The sequence below is a fragment of the Drepanopeziza brunnea genome (assembly GCF_022702325.1).
Source record: "Drepanopeziza brunnea f. sp. 'multigermtubi' strain 214-2 chromosome Unknown ctg1, whole genome shotgun sequence".
Lineage (NCBI taxonomy): Eukaryota > Fungi > Ascomycota > Leotiomycetes > Helotiales > Drepanopezizaceae > Drepanopeziza > Drepanopeziza brunnea.
In genome coordinates, this window is record NW_027094064.1 from 3,751,188 (window position 1) to 3,777,129 (window position 25,942).

The window sequence follows — 25,942 nt, forward strand, 5'->3', positions numbered from 1 at the left end:
TTTTTTTTTTTTTTCTCTTCTCGGCCATGGGGAAATCTCGAATACGCTTCGTAATTCCGGTCTGCTGGGCTACCCGGCTTCGTCCGCCTACCCGACAATTTGACTGTCTTGGTAGACGACTGGGAAACTAGTATTACACCGCTCGAGAATCATACTCCGGACGCGACGTATATAAGGCAGATCTCGTCAAAGTCGTACGCGTGGAAAAAGTATAATATGTACTAGCTTGTGTCCTGATGATCCCGTAGAGCCAGGTCTGAGATTAGGGGGTTTTCTTCTAGTGTCGACCTCGTCCTCTGCAGAGGCAGAGGCAGAGTTTAGCCTCGAGGTCACGAGCTCGGATTTCTTGCCCGTCCACCTCTATCTACGTAGTAGTACGTAGTCGATGCTGTACTACTTTGGATGTAACGCTATCGGGTCGGCACTTACTCAGGGATCTCGAGCATGATCGGTACTGAGTACCGGTGCCATACAGTCTCGTTCGTTGCCAACGGCGGGGGATCGGACGGAGATCGCTTTCTTGACACTCCGTTCCGTATTGAAACAGCAAGGAAGAACCTTGGTGATTGAGCATCTCGGAAACGGTTGATCACCCAGCCTGGGTTTACCTGGCTTTTGGACCCTGCTAACGCTTTGGAATGCGGCTCTGAATATCATATGCCGGTGCGGAAGTCTAAAAGACGTTGGTCGACGATGCGACGAGTCTCGCATCCGAGGGGGGGGGTTTTATACTCTACACTAGTCCCAAGATGGCGTTAGTGGCTTCCCTGTTTTTCAGGTTCTTCGAGCGACGGAGAACGGAGAAGGCAGGGACGTCTGGTATCCGGTGTCCGCTTATCAACGGTCATACGTCCCGGTATTATATTCATTCCTTGGGCCGGGCAGACGGCAGCAGACGGCAGCAGACGGGAGCCGACGGGAGCCGACGGGAGACCCGGCTGGGAGGACATGAAATAGTACAGTACAGTAGTACCGGTATCTTTCTTACCGAATGCTAATCTTCCGTGCAGCCAGGCACATCTTTCTACCGTACCGTATCGACACGCGCACGGGACATCACACAAACGAAACGTCAAGGAGCGGGGGAAAGGCACATAGAGCTCTCACCACTGCTTCATTCAGATAAGGATCCGAGCCCGAGCCAGAGCCAATCATTATGATATGAGCCTGAGCATGGTGCTCTGCGCCGCGTCCAAGGCACTATTGGAGACTCTCACTTCGGCCGAGGTATTCTAAACATGGCAGAAACCTTTTTTTTTTTTTTATAAAAAAATCAAAAAAAGTCGGAGGACTTAAGCTTGATTGGGACGATCTTCAAGCTATCAGACAGTGCTGAAAACAGTTTCTCCGTCATCAGGGGTCTATTATCACTGCGTATACCTGCCATTCGCTGCCAACGTACGACGTACGTCTACTAGCCCTTTGGGAGAGGCCTTGCAGAGATCAGGGCTCGGTTATTTTAAGCGAAGATAGGTTATTTTGATATGATTTTCAAACACATTCTTATACCGTACTGTGGAAAAGTAGTTTGTGATGTACAGCAATGATAACCGAGAGGATAGTAACTTCCTTCATGGTTAAGAATCAAGGGTCCAAGGGGGGGCGCAGTAGAGTTTTTTTGGTGCTTGACCATGCAACAATGGTACGTACGTACTACGTACGTAGACGATGATCTCGAACAGCAGCGATACATCTGAGGATTAAACTTTCCCTCGTCCCTCATACTATAGGCGCTTGGTCTACAGAGCATTGGCTTTACTTGAAGGATGACGTGGATCGGTTCTGGCTGTGAAAGGTCCCAAAAGTAAGGCAGTTCAGCAAGCTATGGGGTGGGGAGAGAGCACAGAAGAGTTTCCGATCAAACATTTCGAGCGCATTAATGAAATGAGCTAAGTACCAGGCCGTCCGTGGATATACTTTCCATCGCTCCCCTCCCACCTCGACAAGGCACTTCTCGCTAAACTCGCTTAGTTTTCCAAACCTACACCTTTCTTTCACTTCGAAAAACATCAGTCAAGAGAAGGTGAGAGAGGTGTGCTCTTCCAGGTACACCCGTGTCAGGCCTCTGGGTTATTACATGCTACCATATCGCTACCTCAACCCAACCTCCGCAGCTCCTCAGGAACCCAAAACCCCACGCGCGCAGTCGCTCTCCTAACAGCAAGTCCGTCCACGACCCCATCGCCTATCACAGACAGAGCACAACTGCCGTCGCCAGGGAGCCAATAAGGAGCTGTCGGAACTCAGACTCGAAAGTAACGAGAGCACCGACTCACCGAGAGAACAAGCAAGATTGTGAGAAAGTGGGTGTACTCTAATAAAGTAATTCCTTCAATCCTTAATCCTTCTTCTCTCCTGCAACCTTCCCTTCCCCTCCTGCCTCCTCCCACCTCCCTCCTCCCTCCTCCCTCCTCCCTGAACCTCCCCCCTTCACTTCCCCTCCCTCCCCCTCCCAATACCTCCTCTCAACACGACCCCTCCCCCCCCCTTCCCATCCAGAGAAAGCAAATGAACAAAGAACATCCACCCACCCAAGCAGAGCCCGGTCTGGAGCATCCCTCCAGACCCGCTTGATACATAGTAGTACAAATGATATACTACGTACTTACCATACGTCTGCTCCATCCACCCCATCCATCCACCCATTCAAGTCTACTTACCACGTACGGACCAGGCTGCTACAATGCAGGTAAAGATCCACTCCCAGCACGAGTGCGTTGAGAATTAAATACTGTACCGGTATGTACGGTAGATATACGTAGTACCCACGTACGTAGTACGTAGTACATATCCGGGACGAAAAACTCAGGCGGGACGGACGCTACTGCATTATGCCGAAAATTCTGTTTCCTTAATACACACACACACACACACACACACACATACACACACACAAAAGCCAAAAACCAGAGAAAGAAAAATTACAGAAAAGACAGCTTATCATTATTATCATTATTAATTATTACCATCATCATATCTATCATCATATCTATCAACATCAGGCCGGTATCCAAAACGCAAAGACCCCTCCCTCCCTTCCCATAAGCTACAGCGACGCGCCAAAGTAAACAGGAAACCACACACCACACACCAAGCACCAAGCACCAAGCACCAAGCACCAAGCACCAAGCACAAAGCACAAAGCACAAAGCACAAAGAAAGTACCATCCAATCGCGAGCAGAAAAACCCCCCGTCGAGGGAAAAGCTCTCGGCAGAAATAGCTGGACGCCACGGAAAGAAACCCCCTTGAAGAGCAATCTATAAGTGCCGTGCCGTGCTATGCTGTGCGTCGACTTTCCCCTCGACAACTATCGCTCGGATACGTATGTGTGTGTGTGTGAGTTTGAGAGAGAGAGCCTCAAAGGCAGCCCTCAGGGGTCCGTATAATAGGCACAAAACACAAAACACAAAACACAAACACAGATACAAACAACAAACACCGTCCTCACTCTCGTCGTAGAGCTTTAAAAAGAAAAAAAAAAAGAATGAAAAAAGAATGAAAAAAAAAAAAAAAAAAAAAAAAAAAAAAAAAAAAAAAAAAAAAAAATCGCGTTCGGAGTAAGTAGTAGTAGCCCCTTGGATAGAATAGAATAGAGTAGAATAGAATAGAATAGAATAGAGCCGGGTCCTCGTTCGTTTTCGAAAGGGCGCAACGCGGTCCCGTGTTTTCGATCAGATCAGATCAGATCAGATCAGTCGAACGAACGAACGAAGCCCTTCCCTTCCCTTCCCATCCCATCCCATCCCATCTCTTACACACCCCCATCCGCTCCCCTTTCCACCGCACCGCACCGCAAATCCGCTTGGGCGTGGGCGTGGGGTCTTTTTCAATCAGTCGGGGTCCGCCCCGTCCGTCAGGTAGGTAGGTAGGTAGGTAGGTATATACCTAGATGATCGTAGTCGGCGTGATTGATTCATTGATTCATTGATTCATTGATATTCGAGAAAAGAGAAGAAAAAAGAAGAAGAAGAAGAAGAAAGAAAAAGAAGGAGGGTCAGTCAGTCCAGAACCGCCACTGGCAGAAAGATCTCTCCTGGAAGAAGGAAGCGACCTGGAAGAAGGAAGCGACGTCGCGTGTCGACGGTTCGATTTTCGGCGCGCCTCCCTCCAGACTGACTCTTTCTCTCTCTCTCTCTCTCTCTCTCTCTCTCTCTCTCTCTTTCTTTCTTTCGACCGCGGCGCAAGGAAAAAGAGAGAGGAGAAAGGGGCTGGAGGTTCGGTGGAGGTACCTCGTACAGGTAGAGAGAGGATCGTAGCCGCCCGAAAAAGACAGGGAGCCAACAAGGATTGGATGTGTGTGTGTGTGTGTGTGTGTGTGTGTGTGTGTGTGTGTGTTTTTTTTTTTTTTTTTTACACCCATCTCCCCCCCCCTTCCCTTCCATAGAAGAAGTACGGGGTAAACAAAAAAACACGAGCGGCCCAGATGAACAACCCTAGAAATGCTGGGAGAGGATTGCTCGATCCTCGTCCTCCGCCCTCCCAACCATCCTCGTCCTCTGGCGCTGCTTACCCCCTGCGGAGAGCGTGACGGGAGCTTTGCGAATTGGTGAGTACCGAGCGACCTAGCAGTCGGGTGCCTTCTTACCTGCTAAATCGACGGCGCACCCGATGACCTACCTACGGTAAGCTTGTGAGTATCCCAAATTATGTAGCCGCGATCATAGAGAGCTATTTCAGACCATGGGTAGTCTCCACTTGATAATTTATCTGATTAAAGTCAAGATGTGACATACATAAATGTAAGAAGGTAGAAAGAGGAATCTTGGCCAGTCGAACAGCTTCGACACGTCTAGCGAAGGTATACTTGTGTGCAGAGAGGGAACGATTCCATCTGACCCTTCACCCTTCAGGTTTAAAAAGAGGCTTCGACTGTGGTCCATGACCAATGCTAACCTCGAATTACTATTGTATTTGCTCCCCGAACATACTTTTCTCCCTCTTCTCGCACCCAACAACTAAGCGAGCAACATCGGCTATGCTCTACACCCCTTCGAGCCCCCCCTGGTGACAAGCCAAAAGCGGGCCATGCCTCGAATCCTTCCGCCGTCAAATGTGTTGTGTGCGTGAATTGTAACGGTATCAACCAGATGCGCCTCCATCAAAAGTGGTATGTCTTGCGCCAGCCATGCTGCTGGAATATGTGTGCGAGCAGCTTCTGTTAACAAAAGAAAATGCAAAGGGAATTTAAAGTCGATGGACATGTTTAACGCCGCGCCCCAATGGTATGATACAAACAAGTGCTCCTCCAAATGCAGTGCTGCCGTTTTCGGTGGTGGCTCGACCAGAATTGGTGGAATTGAGATGACGACCTAGAAGTTCTGCGAGATGCCGGCGCTTTGTTGGGGGAAGTGGGATGGGTTTTCTATCCTCGTATTGCGTCGAGCCTGCACATCACGGATGACGGGTTGGCCACCCATCTCTGCTGGGGGGCTGCCGTACTGGGTGTCGGCGCTGTAAGGGTTCCCCGTATCGTATTGGTTGCTGTAGAATCCTGCACCGGCCCCTTCGGCGGAGCCATCTGATCGAGCCGCGGTACTGTAGGAGGACGACGCGTTCGAGGGCCCACGGTTGATTTCTCCGTTTCGGTTGCCTGATGCAGCCGGCCCCATCGCACCAAGAGGCTCTGCATCGGTGGACAGCGGCCGCCCATCCATTAGTGCATTATCTGATCGAGTGTCAGAATTCGGGCCGTGTGTTGGTGAATAATTGCCTTCAGAGTATGCCATACCAATGCCGCCAGCGGAGTGACCGCCGGAAACTGTCGTCGAGGCCTTGCGCCCCGAAGAACCCACGGCTGTAGTGCCCCAGCCTCGATATCCGGATGAGCCATCCTCTTTCATCTCGTACGAGCCATCGTGGCCAGCCGATCCCGCTCCACCCAGAGCAGGGAGGGTAGGGTCGTTGTTCGGGTTGTATCCGTACTCCTCAACCTCCTTCCTTCGCAGTTCCTCTGCGTCCTTGCGTGCCTTCCGCTTCCGCCAGAGAAACAGGCCCGCGACTACCAAGAGGGCCACCGCAACGATCGGGACAACGACCGCGACTGCGATGGTCCCACTGTTGCTCAGCCCACCACCCCCGGAACTCCCTGAGCCTGAGCCTTGCAGGTCTGCAGTCACTGACGAAGAAGCGGCGGATTCCGTGGCGGTGATCGATGGTGAATTCGCGACCGGGCTTTGAGTCGAAGTCGTCACGATCGTGACCGTCTTACCTTCCGCGTCTGTTGAGGTGATGGTGGATATAATCGGCGGAAGGGAAGAAGAGGGCGTGGGCGCATCGGTGGTCAATGCGCTCGATACGTTTGATGCGGTCGCCGGGATTGATGCGGATGGAGTGGATTCCGTGTCTGACGGACTGGTTGGTGTGGGAACGGTGCTGGGGCCAGCGGGCGTGGTGACGGGTATCTGTGTAGAGGGAGGAGGTACAGAAGGCTCAGGAGAAGAAGGGACAGGAGAAGGAGTTGTGGGAGTCTCGGCTGGGGTGGTGCTTGCATCGGGGGTGATCGACGTGGAGGGTGACGGCTCCGTCGTCGGGACTGAAGGTGGACTGCTGTTAGCACTTGGACTCGACGGTGCAGGTACAGAGGCAGAAGATCTCGCCGTCGGACGCGAAGAGGGTGCCTGCGTAGCAGGAGCAGACCTCGACACCGCCGTTGATGGCACACCGGTATCCGTACTTGTAGTATTAGAAGACATGCTGAACTGTCTGATCTCGAGAGTGCGAGCACGCCTGTGAAGCAGTGCGATGTCAGCCATATGTAAAAGATCCACGACGGGCCATGCCCTGTGCGGGGGGTGTAGTATCGTACCTCGAGCTCGTCGTGTGTCTATCTGAATCTGGTTCTTGAGTTGCAAGAAAGTACGGCTGGCACTGTTTCGGGGGGGCTGGGAAGGAGCTTTGGTCGGCCGTGCCTCTGCTCGACGTTTGGTGGAGGAAACGGGGTTTGAAGGGGCCGCCAAGAGTGTCGACAGGCGAAGGGAAGATATAAAAGAAATGGGAGGAGTCCAGTTGCTTGCGATTGCGATGGCGGATGGTGTTGGTGTTGGTGTTGCGGAGGGGGGGGGCTGGGGGGATGGAAGGGCGAAGGGATTGAAAGGCGGGAGAATTAATAAATGAGGCTGATTACTGCAAGCGAATGCGTCCTCTGCCTGGAGCCGCGGACCGTCGAGAGTGGCGACAATGGGGTTGGTAATTGCGGACGAGGAGGAGAGGACGAGTAGAAGGAAAAGAAGTGGAAGTGGAGGAGAAAGGGTCGTGTCCGGGTCGCAGGATAAAGGAGGAAGTGGAGGGAGTGGATCGGTTGAGAATAGAGGGAGGGCAGTGGGCAGGCAGTGTGGCAGTGAGGCAGTGAGTGGTGTAAGTCGGTCAGGGTACGGGTTCGGGTGGGTAAGGTATTCACTCCTCTAGTGGAGGGCGGGAGATGAAATGAGCTGAGACCGGGGATGCAACCGAGCTCGAGACGATTTGGCTTTATTGGGTCGGCGGCGGTTGACGGCGTGGGTAGGAGGATGGAGGGATGGATGGAGGGAGGGAGGGATACCGGTAGATGGTCGATGGAGACTCGTCGTCGATGGATAGAGGACTGGTGATGGTGATGGTGATGGTGATGGTAATGGGCATGGTTGATCGTGGGGAGATGGATGGAAGAGTCGCGTCGCGGTGAGAGGGGAAGGGGAGGGGGAGGGGAGGTGGAGTGAGGTGGAGTGAGGTGAGGTGAGGTGAGGTGAGGTGAGGTGAGAGCAGCGACGTGGTCGGGAGGAGGAGAGGAGGAGAGGGCGAGAGGAGGACAGGAGGACAGGAGGACAGGAGGACAGAAAGACAGGCAGACAGGAACAGAGCTGGACGTCCAGTGGGGGAGGAAGAGAAGATTCCAAGTTCCTCTCGTATCTCCGTACGGAGTTGATACTGATAGTCAGTGCGCGCGCTGGCTTGTTACCCGCGGGCCTGTAGGCTATATGTACAATCAATTTAAACCCGGTCGAATGTAAAATACTTCCTTGGATTCTGTGCTTAGCTTGGTTAGCTAGCTAGCTACCAGTACCGGTACCCCAAGATCGTGTTACTTAAGACATGGTCCGTATACAGAGGAAATGCTTTGCCGAGATGGCTGGAAGCTCTTCGACACAAGCCGAGACAACGTTGCTGCCACATTTCTCTCCCCAGGCTCTGAACTCCCATAGCTTACCGGTACTCCCACAGCTCTCTCCCTCACCCACCCACTCTGTCAATCTTCAACACCATTATTGTTACTATCATTATCATCGTCGTCGTCGTCATCAACATCATCATCATCACCATCGTTATCGCCACCGTTCTCTGCCGTGGCAAACTTCGGAGCGGTACCCCTTTAGCCTAATACAAATACGCTCGGATATGTCACCTGCAGGCCGCACCGCAAAGATCATCCATACTTTCTGACTTGGAAATACGTAGTATGATTCCTCTCCCCGGTCGGGGACATTCCACTTGCCGAACGGGAAAAAAAAAAACAAAAAACAATAAACAAACAAAACCAAACATTAAAAATTCAAAAATGAAATGAAATGAAAGAAAAAAAAAAAAAAACCTTTTTCGCCCTAGGCCTTTCCGATATGCGAAAAAGATGGGAGATCATCCGTCCGTGCCCTCCTCCACCTGGGATCCCATCCTGCAGCAGCACCACCACCGACCGCCCGCCCGCAGTGACCACACGCGACCCGAATCAACCAGCGAGCGAGCGCCAAGCGTGCCCCGACCCGAGGCGGAATGTCCGAGGACGGTACGCATACACACTCATACCGGTACACATATACACATATATGTAGCGAATCCATCGACTTAACAGAAGGCAAGGCCCCTCCATCGTAAACAAACAATCCCGCCAGCGGACACAACTTTCTGCGATCTACGGTCCCCCTACCGACTTGGACGTGACGTGACGTGACAACGAAACATGCTACGACGTAACATGACTGACTGACTGGTTCCAAGCGAGGTGATCCATCCCACGCGGGCACGCTACGTAGGTACCGACTCCTACTACGACTACGGTACATACATAGTACCGGTATATTTATTGACGACCTGATCCGTTTGCCCTCCCAAGGTACCGGTAGACAGGGCAGGGCAAGGCAACCTGCGCGACGGGATCGTGCTGTACCGGTATGATTCTACGACGTGCCTTCGCATTTTCATCAAAGAGCAGGCCAGGGATAAGCCCACGAGGGAGACAGTGGCAGCACGTTGTCTCTCTCTCTTTCTCTCTCTTTCTCTTTCTCTCTCTCTCTCTTCCCCGAAATGAGATGTGAAAGCTTAAAAGTTTGATTTGACATTTTTCGAAAAGAGCCCTCAACAAGAAACCTTTTCTTCCCACCGAATCCCACAAACCCACCAGGTCAATCCATCCTCTCAACAATCTACCTACCGTACTCTGTAAGTCAGGGTCAGCTACGAGACGTGTTCATTCATTCATTCGTTCATTCAATCATTCAATCTTCTTCCTCTCTTCCCCAAATCCCTGTCACATCCTTCCCTACCCTTCTTTCTGTTCCTCAGCTCCTCCCTACTATTACCACGACTACTATTAGGACGACAACTACCGTAGGACGACGACCTACTACCGGTATCCAGCCGTGAGGCAAGTAGTGGGGTACGCCCCCCCCCCCCCCCCCCCCCCCCCCCTTCCCTTTCTTTCGTTTCCGTGTTCCTGGATCGAGGAGAGGGGAAGAGGTATGAGGGTGTATGTGGACGGGTAGAAAGACGAATGTGGACTTGACAACTGGAGGGACGAGAGCCGGGGAGGGGTGTGGGCGGGCGAGTTCCTGGCTATCGGTAGATAGACACACAGGAGAAATTGAACGTGGGAGATGCGCGGCGACGTATGGGCTGTCTTCGCTAGATGAGGTTGTTTGAGGCAGGTCGACTCGACTCACTGCCCGAATTGATGGTCTGCGGCATGCGAATGGTCTCTGGGCCATGGGAGGTAAAAGGAAAAGAATACGGGCAGCGGGAAAGGACGAGGTCGGAAGTCGAAGGCGAGAAAGAGCAATGGTATTGAGGTAAGATGAACGTGAGGAGCGGCTACTGCTAAACAACCAGAGTATACCGCAGGAACTACAATGGAATGTGGAGTGGCAACAGCAGTACCTAGCTATATAGGAAATGAAAGGGTAAAAAGAACCAGGCAGATGAGCAGGGAGAGGCAAAGTCACTGGGGGTAAAGGCACGGAAAGAGTAGGCACAAGGACATGGACAAACGTGAAACACCTCTCACCCCACGCTCATGAACATACAGTCGCAGCCCGCCGTGGCGTTGGTGGTAGAAATTGGATCTTATCGAATTTTGTAAAAGTCCGGCGCGTATTCTATCAACCATCCCTTTTCAATCTTCGTCACATCTCTGATAAAAGTCTTGTTCCCCGTCTCCATCACCTCGTGGAAGATGACCCAGTCGGCTTTCCGATTGAACATCAACGAGCTCGGATGAGCATGCAAGATCGTTCCTCCAGCCACATTCCTAAAAGTGCCATCTGGCTGCATCTTCGCTACGTGCGCAAAGAAACCGGTGGTCAAGCACCGTCGGATCTGCTCGCTTGTATCTGGGCCACCGATGGACAACGGCTGCTTATTTGCATTCGAAGAGAGAGATTCGTCCACGCTGATGCCAAATCGCTCAAGGTACCTCTTCAGCTGGGCGCGAATACTGACTGCCCTCGTCATGGCTTTGAAATTGATGTAGTTATCGTGGCAGAACCTCGCTTCCTTGCGGCCCTTGCCCACGAAGGCTTGATATACATTCAGGAGTGTGATGTGATCACCTTCTTCAACTGCGAATTTACGGCGTGCGGTCTCCATCCGTTTCTTCTCGCCGTCATGGGGTAACCAAATGTTGCCACCCAAGCTTGTCATGGCGGCTATGGTGAGGATCTCGCTCAGGCAGCCGAACGAGGATGCTGAGAGAAGGGTTCGGGCCATCATGGGCTCGACTGCCAATTCTGCCATTCTGACTCCCAGGGGCTTGGTCAGTTTGGCATAGTCGTCTAGAGCGCCCAAGGAAAAAAGGAGTTCGAGAGCTCTGATTACTAGTTCCGCAGGGGGGGAGGTGATGAAGTTGAACCGCACGATATTATCGATCCCGAGCGCTTTCAATTGGAGGATCACGGGTGCGAGATTCGATCGCTGTATTTCAGGCACTGTGGCTTCATCTAAGGCTTGAAAATCGGCCTCGGTGTAAAGCCGGTAGCATTTTCCAGGTTTGGTTCGACCTGCACGACCCGCTCTTTGGGTGGCAGATGCCTTCGAGACGGGGGTAGCGGTCAAGGTGTCGATACCTGTCAGAGGATGATAGGCACGCAGCTTAACGAAGCCAGTGTCTATTACATACACGATTCCGTCAATCGTGACCGATGCTTCCGCAATGTTGGTAGAGAAGATCACTTTTCTTGTATTCTCCGGTGCGCCTTCAAAAACATACATCTGCTGCTCTGTTGACAGCCCAGCGTAAAGCGGCAGTGGCATCAGTGCTTGGGCACGGGGATGAAGTCTTGCTGCTCGTTCCGAAACCGCTTGGACTGCCGAGTCTATTTCCTCTCTTCCTGTGAGGAAGACGAGAATGTCACCATCGGGCTCCTTCGTATGAATGTCCAAGACCGTCTGAACGGCTTTCTCGACATAATCTTCCGCAGGTGCTTCAAGGTAGAGGACATCGACGGGATACATCCTCCCTTCGAGATTGATGATGCGGCCAATGTCACCATCAGAGACCGGATCTTTAGGCTTTGAACTACCTGATATTAAATCATCCAGAGTCATGGCATCGTCTGTCGCAGATTTGGGCCGGGATTCTGCATGAGCCGTGAAGAATCTCAGAAAGTCCTCAGCTTGGAGTGTCGCACTGGAGACGATGACCCGTAGATCCTTTGGCCGCCTCTTCAGGATCTTCTTGAGGACGCCGAGAAGGACATCTGTGCTCAGAGATCGTTCATGAGCCTCATCAACCATGATGACGGAGTACCGCGAGAGTAAGGGGTCGACGAGAGCCTCTCGCAGCAGGAGTCCGTCGGTCAGGAACTTGATGCGTGTTGCTGACGACGTGACATCTTCAAATCGGATGGAGTACCCGACTTCTTTGCCTACTTCACAGCCAAATTCTTCTGCCACTCTGACTGCAACCGTGGTTGCTGCAACTCGACGAGGCTGAGAAGTGAAGTGTCAGCGGGTATTCCAGATGAGACGAAGCAGGGGATCGATCGGGTGGGTAGCTTAGTTACCTACCTGGGTGACGGCGATGATCTTGCCATCGGAGCACCATCCTGCCTGCTCGAGATACTGGGGGATCTGGGTAGTCTTCCCTGAGCCAGTTTGGCCGACGACAATAGTGACGGGATATGTCTCGATGAGATAGAGGAGGGTTTCCCTATGCCGAGCAATGGGAAGAAGGGAGGAGGGTTTGTGCAAGGAGGGGATGAAGGTGGCAGAGAGGTCGAATTCGGCCATTTTGGTTGTCATCACATGTTGACAGGGTTAAGGTAGGGGATTCAGGTCAAACCAAGTCCAAGTGCCAGTCCCAGTCCAAGTCCAGGCGAATTTTGGTCCTTCTCTCCTTCTCTCCTGCTCTCCTTCTCTGCACGCATGCACGCACGCACGTGAGGCACGAGGCACGAGGCACGAGGCACGAGGCTCGAGGCTCGAGGCTCAGAGGCCTGTTGTTTAATGTGAATCATGTGATGATGGATGAGACGACAGATGCGACGCCCGGAATATCCCCCGGCCCGAGACAGCCGAGGCCCAGGACCAGGCCCGGAGCTGGGACACGGACACGGACGCGGACGCAGACGCGGACCCCGTATTCGCATCAAAAACGGCAACAGTGATACCTATTATTAGGGGTGGGTGAGCGAGTTGGGACAAAGTAGTAGGTAGTCCGTACGACTGCTACTACTACTACTACACCCTACTACCGGTACCTAGTAGAAGAACGGTAGTTGCTCCGTCCGGACTTTTACAAATACCGGCACAAGGTCCGCGCATCTGCGATGAACAATCGATCGCAAACCGTTCGCGTCCACACGGGACCGTTACGTAGAGTAGAGTAGAGGAGAGGAACAGAACCCATTTTCTCTCTCTCCCTTCTCCTCGGATCCGTCCCGAGCAGCAACGTACCGTACTTGTAGTAGTACTTTAGCCGAGATTGGGTCCAGTTCAGGGGCGGCGCATGGCTCATTTCGCCGCATGCCCACCATCTCCACCTTCTCCCACAATCTCCACCCCTGCGCCATGCCCCACCCCTCGTCCGTTCGTTTGAATGGACCCACTTCAGCCAAATCAACCAGCCGCCCTCTCTCGTGTTGATGTGAGAGTCGTCGTCCTCCTTTCTCTCGCTCCCTTCACCTTCAACTAACCTGTATCACCACCACCACCACCACTCCCCCCCAATTCCACACCACCCACCGCTCGCCAGACGGGCCTGTCACTCCTTTGGTTCCCTTCTGATGCACTCACTCTAGTCACTCCTTCGAGTTGTATCACAAGGAAATTATCTATCCGCCTGTTGGTGTTGGTGTTGTTGTTGTTTTTCTTCTTGTTGTTGTTGCTGTTGTTATTGTTGTTGCTGCTGTCGTCGTCGTCGGCGTCGCTCGCATCGTCCGCATCCCGTCGGCGTCGTTTCAAGATCGAGAGCCATATTCACGAAACGAGGAATTCATCAACACGAAGCAACTGCCATCATCGCTTCTTGGTCGCACCTTCCGCGGGAGTCACGGCCACCGCACTCCCACCCGCCTCAATTCTCGACTCCCGCCGTCGCGATACCAAATACAATCCATCCAGTCATCTCTAAATCCATTAACATCCGGCGTCCGAGCCGACGGTATCTGTATTCGTTATGGAGAATCTACACTCATCAAACAGCGTTCCTAGGCTGGAGCCCCGGATTCCGGTCCCTCTCCCGCTCCCTCTTCGGGCTGTAGGGCGGATGGAATCCATAATCAACGTCGCTGCTCCGGGCCACATCGTAGAGCCGCGACAGGAGCCCGAACGAAAAGATTGTGGAGAGAATGAGTGTGAGAAGCCCATTGGCCCGTCGACCTACACGCTACCTATCGTTCTCGGTATTGCGTAAGTACATATAAACCCGGGCGGCCAAAATCGTCCCCCAATTCTAACATGACACAGCGTCCCAGTCATCGGTGCTGCGGTGACCTTCTTCCTGCTTCACCGCCGACATGTCCGAAGGCAAAGGCTGGAGGATGCCAACGACCGACACGCTTCCATGGACTTTGGTCTAGGAGATGTGCCACAATCTGGACGAAAGAAGAGGAAGGGCCCCAACGTTGCTGCCATGGATTTTGGAGACGAGAAGTCGGGGGGGATGAGCCGGAGACAGATATCAATGGATATGGGGATGGAGGTGAATAGCCCTTACCTTCTCCCGCCGGAACTGCATAACTCAAGAGAGTCTATCCACTCGCTGTCGAGAAACGTTCATGAGCAAGAGGACCCATACCGGCCCGTGAAGGATTACTACCCAGGTGACACCAACTCGATGCGATCATTCTCTAAGCAAGGCTCTTCTATCCACACGAGCTCCAGTGCCGCTCCCTCCAGACTGCAGGAACTTGGTACCTCGGACCTCCTGTCAAATGCCGGGCAGATGGGGCGAGGCCCACCCGCGTCTGGCACCTTTCCCCCTCGACAAGCCTCTCTGCCGCGGAGCAATGCGTCCAAGAGCCCCCCTGAGGTCGCTGACGGCTCCTTCGATCCGTCTCAGTACCCTGCCGAGCCAGCCCAAGCCTACATTCCTGCCTCATCTCACGGTGGGAAGGAAGAAAGACAGATCGCCCGTGAGCTCCCGCCCGCACCGTTTTCTCCAAGTCAACAAGCCCCGCCTGCCGCTTCAGCTCGCAAGTCGCCTCCAGCACCCATCAATACTGACGCCCCCTCTGCCGAGTCTCGACCTCCCCGGAATGAATCGATGCCAATTGTTCAAGCCCAGCAAGCCTATGTTGAGGACGCTGGTCAGTTCGGCGAAGGCTTTCAAGTTACTCCTCCGTCTCCTGGCCGTGACAACGGCGAGGCTATGAGGAGTCAACGCTACTCGATGGATGTCCCCCCTGAGCAATTTGCGCAGGCTGGCCTAGGTGCCCCAGGATTCGATCCCAAGCGACTTTCCATGGGATTTCGACCGTTGCCTCCAAATGCTGCAACCGAGTCCGAAGATCCTGAGACCAGAGCCAACAGAATCCGCTCCTTCTATAAAGAGTACTTCGACGAGTCTAAGCCGGCTCCACAAGGGCAGTATTATGAGGACTACGATGAGAACTATCTTGGTGAAGCCGCCTACTATGACTCGGAATCGAACAATTTCGTCATGCCCATGCCTCACAAGCCATATGCCGATCCAATGACCCGTCGTGCCATGACCCCTCCTCCTCGTGGACCACCACGATTCCAAGGCCAAGGCCAACCTCGAGGACGCCAAGGCTCGATGGGAGCAATGAGCACGGCGAGTGGTGGTCGTGGACCTCCTCCCGGGGCAAGAGCCTACTCGTCAGCATCTGGACGCATGGGCCCTCCTGCTGGCCCAAAGCGACCGCTTCCCCCACCAGCCGACCTGACTACCTTGCCCACTCCTTCAAAGCTGAGAGACGACTCGTTCACCCTCAACCCTCTTGACTTTGCGCCCCCTAAGACGTACCGAGATCGTGTCGCTGGCCGCTCTGAGAGCCCACTTGGCGAGAGACGTCCATACTCGCCGATGGTGCCGGTATACACGCCATCTGCCAGTGCCTTTGAGGAGCTTGCACCAATGCCCAGCCCGTAAGTAACCTACGCCCCAACTTGTAATGATTGAGTACTCATGGCGAAAATAGACACATGCTCAGAAAATCTGGCACATTCACCTCGTTAGACTTCGCAGCCCCCCGAAAGTTCCTCGATCCCGAGAATATGAGCGATGCCGGCAGTATCCGAAGCAACCGCAGTGGAATCTCTGCCAGACAGCAAAGCGCGATCCGTAACGGAGCCTACCGCATCAGCAAAATTCCAGCTGACGTGGTCTTCACTAAAGATGATCTAGCAGCAACACTCAAGCCTCAATGGGGTCTCAGACAATCATGACCATTGGGTACGACTGACTCGTTTTCCCACCGTGGTGCCTTCCGAAATTGGCACCACACACATTCCCGGCATTTGAGCGAGCATATTTGATTTTCCAATTCATCTTCACCCAACACAAACACGACGAGAAACCAGCGTTGCATTCTCAGTTCTTTCTACAGTCAATGAGCAACATCGTTCATCATGCCATGTGTTCCCGGCGAGCGAAGCTGCATTTTTTCGCAGCTGCCTCATCAGGCTCACCCTGGAGTTACCCTTCATACTCTGGCCTAATGTCTTTCTCGTAATAATTGGTGATGGGAGTTGTCTATGGACACCTGCTTTTGTCTACTCTCTCTGTCTCTCTCTCTCTCTTCCCCTTTCTCTCTGTATTCTCTCTTGTGCTGGTTGTATTGACTGAGCGAAGAGAGATGGGAAATGTGCATATAGAAATGGCGTGCCGAGCAACCTGCACACTCAGACTGAACACGTCATGGATCAAGAGTCTGCAGTCTTGTATAGTAGCATTGGCAATAGAACGACTTTTTTGATGACTATATCGAGTTTTCTTTATTTTTGGCATCGACGATGCTCGTGGAAAGTCTTGGGGGGGGGGGGGGGGGGGGGGGGGGGGGTGAACATTGACGACTACCGACTTATTCTCTCGGCCTCCCCGCTGCGAAATTTGAAACTTCTTAGCCTGTCGATGCCCGACATTCGGATCCGACAGCTTGCCCTACGCCGTGAAAAAGGTCAAGTGAGCACTGGGTGCTGGGCTTCGTCAGCTCGGGTTCCTCAATCTTCTTCTCTTCTTTCTTTCGGAATGTCTGCTAGTTAGAATGTCATGAAAGGGTTTGCGCGTTGTCGCCACTGTAGCTATTGACGGGCTTGTCCCAATCCGCGGAAAACCTAGCAGGGATTTTCTCCGCCAAAACCACAAGTAGGAGGATGCTGCGACTAAAAGCAGCCGATCGATGAGCTGTGCCCGGTTCAACCTAGCTATCACTCCTCACTTACACCACTCCGGCTTTTACTTTATTTTTATTCTCATCGCAAGCGGGCATCCCTCCCGCCTTTACGAAACCCTGCGGCCTCCTACTGTATAACCAAGACAAGGTTCGAAGTCAATCACTTGATCGGCATTCTGCTCCCCGTCTTGCTTCATCCGAAACATCCCAAGAGAAAATCCCCGAGGCGGGCCTTTTCTTGAAATATCGTGGGTTGAGGTTGATCGACCTATTTAAAGTCATTTGTTTCGCCTCGTTTCACGACCTAGTCGGTCGCCTAGGCCCAGCCTCCCCCCAGCCCCCCACCCATCCCTCTTCCATAGGGGCCTGGGCCTGTCCGTTTGCAGTGTCCGGTTTTTTTTTAATACAGTAGAAAGTGTCTGGTGGCCTGAGGCATGCGAGGCTCTTGAAGTACCGGTACGTAGAGAGAAGTCTCGGCTATCAAATGAGCGCGAGACAGCGCTAGTTTTGATAACCGAAGACTCGGATTATGTAATTGTTGTTATGGTTGTTGTTATTGTGTTGATCCACATCGGGGGAGTACCCAAAACGCAATGCTCAGTCAGACCTTAAGACATCCTACAAGGTACGGCGATCGTGCCAAGGAGAAGGAATTACATACTACGTACAAACTCCTATCCAACCGAGAGTGAAAACCATGTTGGGGAAAAGCTCTCTCTTGTAGCTAGCCCCGGGTCTCTTTGATCCCGTCGTATCGCAAACTCTCTACAGACCTTTGGAAAGCATTTCAAATGATGCGCACCGAGTTGTCTCTCGGTGATTGTCGAAAAAGGCGTGGCCCTACCTACGGACGGCCGCGGTCTGTATAAGTATAAACATCGTTCGTTCTCTTCCGTCGGAGAGCTGAGAAGGCTTGCGTTTGTAAAGCCGGTGTGGTGTGTGTCTGTAGAGCGCTTTTATCGAAGGCGCCAGACCGTGTTCTTCGGGCGCTCGAACGGAGCCTTTCTTATTCTCCTACACCCGCTCCCCTCTCATCCATCGCCAATCCTCTTGGTCTTCTCAATCGATGTGCCCCGTCAAGTATACGTACCGGTAGTAGATAGATGATCGTGCGCGGCGTGGTGGTCGACGGAGGGGGGAGGAGCTTCGGAAACCGCCGGTCAAGAATTACCTCTTCGAGAAGTCGCCGCCGCATGTCGATGATTCCAGTTTCAGCTTTCCAGACTCTGTCCCACCGCAAGAGAGAGAGAGAGAGAGAGAGCTGGAGGTTCGTAGGAGGCACTTCGTACAGGTTGAGAATCGTAGCCTCCCACTCAGATTATGGATGCAGTGCATGTATGTCAATGCATTCAAATTTGCATGTTTATAATAACATAAAACTCGTGATGTACTCAATCCTTAGAATCGATAAGAAAGAAAAAAAGGCAGTGTCAAGACAAGACTGAACTAAGCTCCAAATCAATAACAAAACCCTCTCTTCTACCTTTTCCGTGCTTTGCTTGCCTACCACCAGCTTTTCATTTTCATTGTAAGCAGCTGTGGCTCATATTTGAGGCGGGTCCATTTGCAAAAGCTCCAATCGGGCGCGTTCACTAACAATTTGATCGGTGTTAACCCGATAGCCGAAGTGCCTCAAGGGACGCCCAGGCGATCACCAGTCCGATTTGCCGTTTTGAGAAGTGGAGAGATACTGACTTCCAATGAAAATGTGAGCAGCTTTACTTTGTACCCGTTCATCACTATATACCGCCACCTATATTATGAAAATTCGGTCTCCTTCGGTACTTTATTCATACAGTAAATCTCCTCACCCCGATATTCGTGTGTATATACTTCGCTTCTTGAGTTTCCTCTGACTTTCGATTCAAAACTCAAATAATTCTGTGCGATCCCACCAAAACTCCGACTCTTTGGCAGCAAACACGTCGTCTTTCAACTGACACGCTTCTCCCTTGTCTTTCTTCCCTGCAACCTCGTTATTGCCCTCCCCAAACACGAGGATCATACCCTCTCCCCCCTTCCTGTCGCCCCCCTCCCTCTGGCTTTTCACGTACCCCGGCCATTTACGCCGGAGGGGGTACTTGCCAAGGACTTTGTTCGGGTCCCCGCTCGTGATGAAGGATGTCCAGTACGCCTGCATGGTTCCAGAGATCTCGGTGACGGTTTTGCTCTTGCCTCTGTCGTCCAGTGTGTGCGTTAGGAATGGGATGTGCGAGCCGTGGTCGGCGCCATTGACGCTAGACTCGGCGGCGAAGTGATACAGATACACGGGCGCAGGCCCAGAAGCAGCGTAATGTACTGTTTGTCTGACAGGTGCTATGTAGGCGAACTGGCCGTACGCCTGCTCTAACCTCCTGAACTGTGCTCCTAGGTCCGGTCTCGTTTCCTTGTATGGGGAGTGTGGATCTATTGTTGGGTCTGGGTAGACGTCTTGTAGCTCCGACATATCTTTCTCTCTTAATCCTGGAAGGAGGGTCGTAAAGAAATCAGAGAACTCTTCACTGGTTTCTACAGTCTTTGGAACAAATATTGCGCCTTCATTGGTATTAAATCTAATGTTCCAGGAGTCAGTAAGCCTCTTTCCGAAGTTTCGCGGATAGATACTAGATGAGCATGTCTCAAGAGTCAACACGCCTAAGAAAACCTATGGATGGTAAGATACTAAGAGAACTTGACTTACCCGGTGAGGATAGGAACTTTATGCCACTTGCCTGCCTTCCAGGCATCGATGGGGCGGGTGACTATTATGCCCCCTTTGCCGTCAATTACGGGCTGAAAAGGCCATCTGACGGATGGGTTATATTTGTTGAAGATCTCGTTGGAGGCGGCTTGGATTTCGGCGGTGCTGTAGCCGCGGAGGGTGGTTACAATCTCAGACTCTGGCTTAGAGGGGCAGCCTAGGATCTTGAGGAATTCACGGAATTGCAGCTCGTGAATTGGGTTCGAGTAGCTGTAGACCGCCCGTGCGGTGGCTGCGCCAGATTCCATGATTGCTCGTGCGAACGGGGGAGATCTGTCAGTGTTGTAGAGGAGGTGGTGCCCGACCTAGCGAATGTTAGTTTCTTTGACGCTTGACTTGAAGAGTGGATTCAACGAGAGTGAAGCTAGTCCCCGGTGATTTGCATGTTTACCAAGACCAAGATGGGCAGCACAAAAATCATCAGCTGGAGGAGCCATGAAAAGAACATACCGAGTGCGCACCTGCGCTGCTCCCCCTGAGTGTCACGTTTTCAGGATCTCCCCCAAATGCGGCAATGTTCTCCTGAACCCATTCCAACAAGAGCTCCTGGTCCTTCAGCCCCACGTTAAGAAGACCCTCCTGAGCCATAACCGTCGACGACAGGAACCCGAGAGCTCCAACTCGATAGCTGAAAGACACAGCAATCATAGGCTCAGCTGACAAAGCGGCCAGATGAGAAACCAGCCACGATGTGCCTCCAATCCCTCCATTGAACGCCCCTCCGTGGAAGTCCACTAAAACAGGCAGTTTATCGCCAGACTTCCGAGCTTTTGGTCGGTACAGGTCGAGGTTTAGACAGTCCTCACTCTGATTCGGCTCGTCCCCAAGTGAAGGACACCTATTGCCATGCTCCCCAGCATCAAACTCCAATTCCGAAGCGCCGACCCGGACTGGAGGTTTGAACCTCATTATTCCTTCCGTCGACATCCCATAGGGGATCCCCAGAAATGCGTCCATGACTTGCGGATACCCATCACTCAGCTCGATGCCCACGAACCTACCTTGGCGGAGCACAACCTTCGGTCTATTAACCACCTTTGGCATTTCGGGATTCCAGATACCTAAGCGAGTAGACGTCACGATGAATAGGAAGAGCGTTGTGATGCTGAAGAAAGCGAGGACAGGTAAGTATAGGCGGCGCCGGATCGACAATGCCAGGGTCTTCATGATTGGCTTCGGAACTTCATCTGCCTCCGCGAGGGGGTTGTGAGAGGACATTCCTCGGTAAGAGATAGGACTCCAGTTTTCATAATAGCGTTTCGACTGCTGGTATCACTGACTGAGGCCGCTGGCGCGAGTGAGGATGCAGATGCTAGAGCTGACGGTAGCAGGAGTGCTGAGGTGTGGTGCGGGAGAGAGCTTTACGGGACCACGTGATGCGGGCTGATTGAAACTCAGTTACCGCCCTCAAAGCATATCTGTCCAGACTTCAAGCCGCCCGTCGCAAGGCACCCGAGCACTATGTATCTCATTCGAGTAATAGCAGATGGTAGACGATCACCTGTCATCAAAGATTCGAGTAACCTGGCTGTCTGAGTCAATGTTATGGCTGCTGCCTTGGGATCCACCAGCAGGTAGTGCTTCTGGGCCTGAGATGAATGACTGTACCGGTCCTTCTGGGTGAGGAGGAAAGTGCTCGCACTACATGATAGATTGGGGGACGGTCCGAGATTATATATGTAAATGGGGGAGGAGGGGAAAGAACACATGGGATGAAATTTATATCCCCTTTTTGATCTTGCCAGTATGCCGTGCTTTGCAGCTTGGTATAACTTTTATCAAGAAGATGATGATCCCCTATCGCGATGCACTTCAGATCCGTGTTCTTCTGGCACAGGAAGGGCCCACGACAGGAGCAGGCAATTAAAAGACTATCTATCAAGTGTGTAATGAGAGACATCTGTATTCTGTATGAGTTGTCAATGCCACTGTTGGCCTTAGACCAAAAAAGTACCTCAGGAATCACTGTGTTTACACTAACTGTGTCCCGATTCCCTTGCTATTTCCTTGCCATTGCATAAAAGCAACCCCTCCAAGACTCCATAGGATCAAGCCAACCAAAACTGCCGGTTTACTCCCTGCCACGACCACCAAGGGGTATGTATGAAAAGGAAACTCCTAACGCATTTATAATCGGCGGCATGAAAGAAACCTCCCCAAAAAGAAAACTCGGGCTCGAAGCAAAATAAAACAGACACAGACACACCCAAGAAGCTCCATAAGTAACTCTCAAAAGGATCAGTTGTGGCTCAAGCCCAGCTGGCCTCAAGGACCGTATCCGGCACTCATTCCTTTGTCACCTTCTGCCATTTTTTTGGCCATCTGTTTCTCAGCCCATTCCCTGCTGGCCTGTCGTCCTCTCTCCGCAGCATCCTCTCTGGCACGCTTAGCAGCGGCTTCCCTGTCCCTCTTTCCCTTGTCCATCTCCGCAGTGAGCAGAGCGTCACGGTTATAGATTTCCTTGGCACGCTTCCGGAGTCCGGAATCCGTGGTAGGCTCAGCCCGCTGCACTCGCTGTACGGGACAACCAGTCATCGAAGAAGGTGCAGTCACGGATGGTGATAGCTTACGAACAGGGGGTATGAAGGTACCTTTTGCGCGAGGAGCGGAGGAATTTGCTAATGCAAGAACGGCAATGGATGGTCGGTGAGCACCGACATTTGAGCCTCGCTTCGAGATGGACAGATTGCCATCTTCAATATGCTCAGTGCCACCTTTGCTTTGTCTGGCCCGGCTGGCTAAAGTCTCACGAGGTACCATATTTGGGACAACGCTGTTGCGAATGGGCTTAGCCTTGAATTCACGTCGCCTGCGTTCCTCCTCCTCCTGGGCTTTGAGGCGAGCCTCATGTGCTGCTCTCTTTCTTCGGGAAACCTCTTCTCCAGGAAGCTCAAAGGTCGGCTTGGTAGGTGGTTTGGTCGATTTAATCTTGGGACCGCAAACATTTCGTACCGTCTGATAGCTCTCGTCGCTGGATTGACGTTGTGCTACTCGTGCCTCCCGCTGTTCCTTCAACTTGAGTGCAACCGCTTCGCCTGGAAGTGTGAAATTGGAGCGCGTTGGTGCCTTAGTAGACCTCGCAGTCTCCTTGGGTGGAAGCAGACTGATTGGACGTTTGATAGCTGCCTCTATGGAAGGCTGGGCCTTTCCTTGCTCCTCGCTGGATCTGGTGCTGCTTGAAGCTGGCTTGAAGTTCATTGAGGCAGCCTTTTTCAGAGTCGGGGCTTGCTTTTGTGCAGACTTGACGCGCACAGAAGCATATCCAGTTCTCAATGGTTGTTGTCCCTTGGCTGCATTCTGCTTTCCAGCAGGCTTTTTGCCAACTTGCTTCTCCTTTCCCGTACCTTCGAGAGAGTCTCGCGCCCATCGTGAATTTGGCTTCTGGAGAGATGGCATTATTTCTGTCTGCGTTGCTTGGTTCAGAGCATCAAGTGCTTCTTCTAGTTGATCAAGAGCTTCAAGAGAATCCTCGATCCGCGAGACGGGTTTTGCTGGCGTCCGGCATATAATTTGTTTTACAAAGGAATCCTCATCTGCAACATCGGTTGAATATGCAGGATCACTAGGGCCATATGCTTTTTCAATCTCTTCGAGTGTCTTGACTGGCGAGCCTGCTGGGGGATGTCTTACCCAGATTGCCTCTTGCTCTTTGTGATTTTCATTGTGTGTTGTTGTTTTGAGAGTATCAACAGCTGAAGCTACCACAGTCTCAAAATGAGACTCTAACTGAATGTCCTTTGCTAAAGATAAGGTGTGATTAGTACTATAGTTTCCATCGGGTGACTTGCGAATCGTGGAAACCTTTCCAGTTCGGTTCAAGTTCGCACGCCGGCCACTGAAAAGGGAAATGTAATCGAGGCCCCGAATCTTTTCAGAAATGACTGAGCAATCCTCGGACCTAAAGAATTCTGAAGTATCATAGATATACTGACCTGCTTGTGCCTTGGCTGCTTGATTACGGGTCGTTCGGACGGACTGTTTGATTGAGTGGGTCTCGAGGTCCTCCGCCGCAGGAGCAGTTCCTAGCAGTCAATTTAGCTTCCAGTTTCTAACGCCACGGAATCCTGGCATAGATACCTCTAGAGGACTGAACTGGTGAAGCTGGGGCAGGGCTAGCTAGAGCCAACTCTACTACTGGTAGTTCGTCGTCAACGGTCTCCTGCGAGTCTGTCTGCCTGTCTTTTCTCTTACTCCTCCCCTTCTTGAGCTTCTTGCCGACGCCCAATGCACTCTTGTATGCGGCCTTGAGACCTCTGACTTCTGCCTCCAAGGGATCCGACTTCATGGTGACGGTGTTGGAGACTATCCGGGTTCCCATCGGGTGAAGGTAGTATTGGTCTGCTGGCGTAGGTGTTGATGGTGTCTGAAATGTAAGAGCAGCTGTTGCGGTGTCGTCTTCTGCAATTGCGAATGTCCGAGAGCTGGCCACTCGAGACATGATCGAGGACGGAGGCAGGATGGGTGTGGATGTGGATGTGGATGTGGATGTGGATGTAGATATGGGTGAAGATGAGGGTTCGCTCTGTGACACCCTTGGTCCGGGGTTTAGGTTGTGGGTTTGCGACCGATGCAGGCTGAGTGATGTAAGATGGGGCGGGAGTAAGGGTTCAGGTAGGTAGAAGAGGTGCGGAGCGATGTGCGATAGCTGGATGAGTAGGTAGACGATGGATGCGGATGCGGATGCGGATGCGAATTCCAAGATGCCTCGAGTCAGTGCCCAGGAAGCTGTGATTTATCGTTGCGCGAAGTTTGAGGATGAATAAGGATCAGGGTCGGGTAGGTCAGTACCATATCAGTACGATGATACCGGTATGATACAACTTACGCCCAGACCTCCCCGCCTTCCTGACCGATAAACATTTTGTTTCTGCGCTGATCACCAGGGCAACCGCGACTCTGGAGAAGCGAGGGAGGGGCATTGCCCAACTGCGACGTGATGTGACGCGACGCGCTGGTCTCGTGACAGCAGGATATCCACAATTTTCGGTAACATTTTGGAGTTCGAGGGACACTTCTGATAGAACGTCATAAATTCGAGGGGAGAACGTAAGGTGTCTAAGGTGTCTAGTGATCTGCTCTCTACCCCAATTAAGCCAACCATCTCAAATCGCATTCAACCGCGAGCCTTGGGGTATCTTAATAAACATCTTCCATCTCGATGAGTTTGCAACTCCAGGACCAGAAGCCTAGTCCAAATGGGCGCCACTCAATGCTCTCGGAAGTCTTTGCCTATATCTTCATATCGTGCCTTGCCACAGGCTGTCGCCATGATTACATAAGTCATCTTGTCCTAGCTATCAAGACAACCCTCAGTCTTCATCTGCTCCCGAACTGGCCTGTTGAAGCATCGGCGCATGCTCTGTCGGTATCCTCACAAGAGTCTGTGGCAATGCCGACTCTGTAACTGGATCCTTCGGCTCTTCCCTTTCCGCATCGTCGGAATCCTTGGGCTTTGGTATCTTCACTGTAAAATGTTAGCGCGCACCATCGCATTTGCAGACCTTCGGCACTCACTCGATGCCATGCTGATTGCCCGGAGCACATTGTGCCAGTTTCCCAGTACTGTAGCAACAGCTGAGAGGATACGGGTTAGTAACGTGCCTTTATTCCCAAAGGTAGTTGGTAGTATGTCACCTTCTGTTCCGTCTGATAATGTTGATAACTTCTCCTCGAGCATTTGCATCTGTCCTGCTAGTCCGGCGCTCAGATCCCGCAGCTGCTTGAGGTTTTCCAACTCTGCTTTCTTCTCATTTATGCGCGCAAGAAGAACTGGCGACTGGCCTGTTGACGCAGTGTTGCCAGATGTTGAGGCTTGTCGCAAGTGGGATGGGAGCGGTCTTGAAGAGTTGTACATGTTTGCGATTGCGGGATGATAGATTCAGAGTAAGGTGAGGCTCGTTCTACGCAGACGACTTGTATGTTCCTTGGGATTAGGGGAAGTTCTAAGGTCCAACGAGCGTTAATAAATTCGCCAAACTACTTAGTTACCACGATTGTTTGCCAGAATGATCCCGCGCCCGCGGTTGCTAAGACAGGGGTAGTCCTTGCGAAGACTAGCGGCCGCCTTCCACTATTCCGCTTTCAATTGAATGTCAACAAATCACAGAAATTGCGTTCTTCATTGTCAACAGCTCCGGTCCTAGCCACGCACATAACCACAA

General features: G+C 52.2%; 7 protein-coding genes across 7 annotated transcripts; 2 read left to right on the top strand and 5 right to left on the bottom strand.

Moving 5' to 3' along the window:
• Positions 1-749: 749 nt before the first annotated feature.
• On the top strand, positions 750-1,160 carry L3040_000637 (uncharacterized protein; the record flags this gene model as incomplete). The annotated part of the gene is made up of 2 exons (XM_066155248.1): positions 750-956; positions 1,011-1,160. The coding sequence occupies 2 exons, from the start codon at positions 750-752 to the stop codon at positions 1,158-1,160; spliced, it is 357 nt and encodes a 118-aa protein (XP_066013285.1).
• Positions 1,161-5,311: 4,151 nt separating this feature from the next.
• Positions 5,312-7,619, bottom strand: L3040_000638 (uncharacterized protein; the record flags this gene model as incomplete). Its single annotated transcript, XM_066155249.1, has 5 exons — positions 5,312-5,667; positions 5,731-6,534; positions 6,676-6,728; positions 6,808-6,912; positions 7,540-7,619. 5 exons carry the CDS (start codon positions 7,617-7,619, stop codon positions 5,312-5,314), a joined length of 1,398 nt encoding a protein of 465 aa, XP_066013286.1.
• Positions 7,620-10,310: 2,691 nt separating this feature from the next.
• On the bottom strand, positions 10,311-12,473 carry L3040_000639 (uncharacterized protein; the record flags this gene model as incomplete). The annotated part of the gene is made up of 2 exons (XM_007288268.1): positions 10,311-12,173; positions 12,252-12,473. 2 exons carry the CDS (start codon positions 12,471-12,473, stop codon positions 10,311-10,313), a joined length of 2,085 nt encoding a protein of 694 aa, XP_007288330.1.
• A 1,387-nt stretch (positions 12,474-13,860) lies between these two features.
• Positions 13,861-16,094, top strand: L3040_000640 (uncharacterized protein; the record flags this gene model as incomplete). Its single annotated transcript, XM_007288267.2, has 3 exons — positions 13,861-14,093; positions 14,151-15,794; positions 15,848-16,094. 3 exons carry the CDS (start codon positions 13,861-13,863, stop codon positions 16,092-16,094), a joined length of 2,124 nt encoding a protein of 707 aa, XP_007288329.2.
• A 2,811-nt stretch (positions 16,095-18,905) lies between these two features.
• L3040_000641 (uncharacterized protein) lies at positions 18,906-20,999 on the bottom strand (the record flags this gene model as incomplete). The annotated part of the gene is made up of 3 exons (XM_007288266.1): positions 18,906-19,593; positions 19,722-20,086; positions 20,232-20,999. 3 exons carry the CDS (start codon positions 20,997-20,999, stop codon positions 18,906-18,908), a joined length of 1,821 nt encoding a protein of 606 aa, XP_007288328.1.
• A 1,047-nt stretch (positions 21,000-22,046) lies between these two features.
• L3040_000642 (uncharacterized protein) lies at positions 22,047-24,219 on the bottom strand (the record flags this gene model as incomplete). The annotated part of the gene is made up of 4 exons (XM_066155251.1): positions 22,047-23,521; positions 23,714-23,803; positions 23,859-23,915; positions 23,973-24,219. 4 exons carry the CDS (start codon positions 24,217-24,219, stop codon positions 22,047-22,049), a joined length of 1,869 nt encoding a protein of 622 aa, XP_066013287.1.
• An 871-nt stretch (positions 24,220-25,090) lies between these two features.
• L3040_000643 (uncharacterized protein) lies at positions 25,091-25,635 on the bottom strand (the record flags this gene model as incomplete). The annotated part of the gene is made up of 3 exons (XM_007288264.1): positions 25,091-25,245; positions 25,296-25,355; positions 25,416-25,635. 3 exons carry the CDS (start codon positions 25,633-25,635, stop codon positions 25,091-25,093), a joined length of 435 nt encoding a protein of 144 aa, XP_007288326.1.
• Between the last annotated feature and the right edge of the window lie 307 nt (positions 25,636-25,942).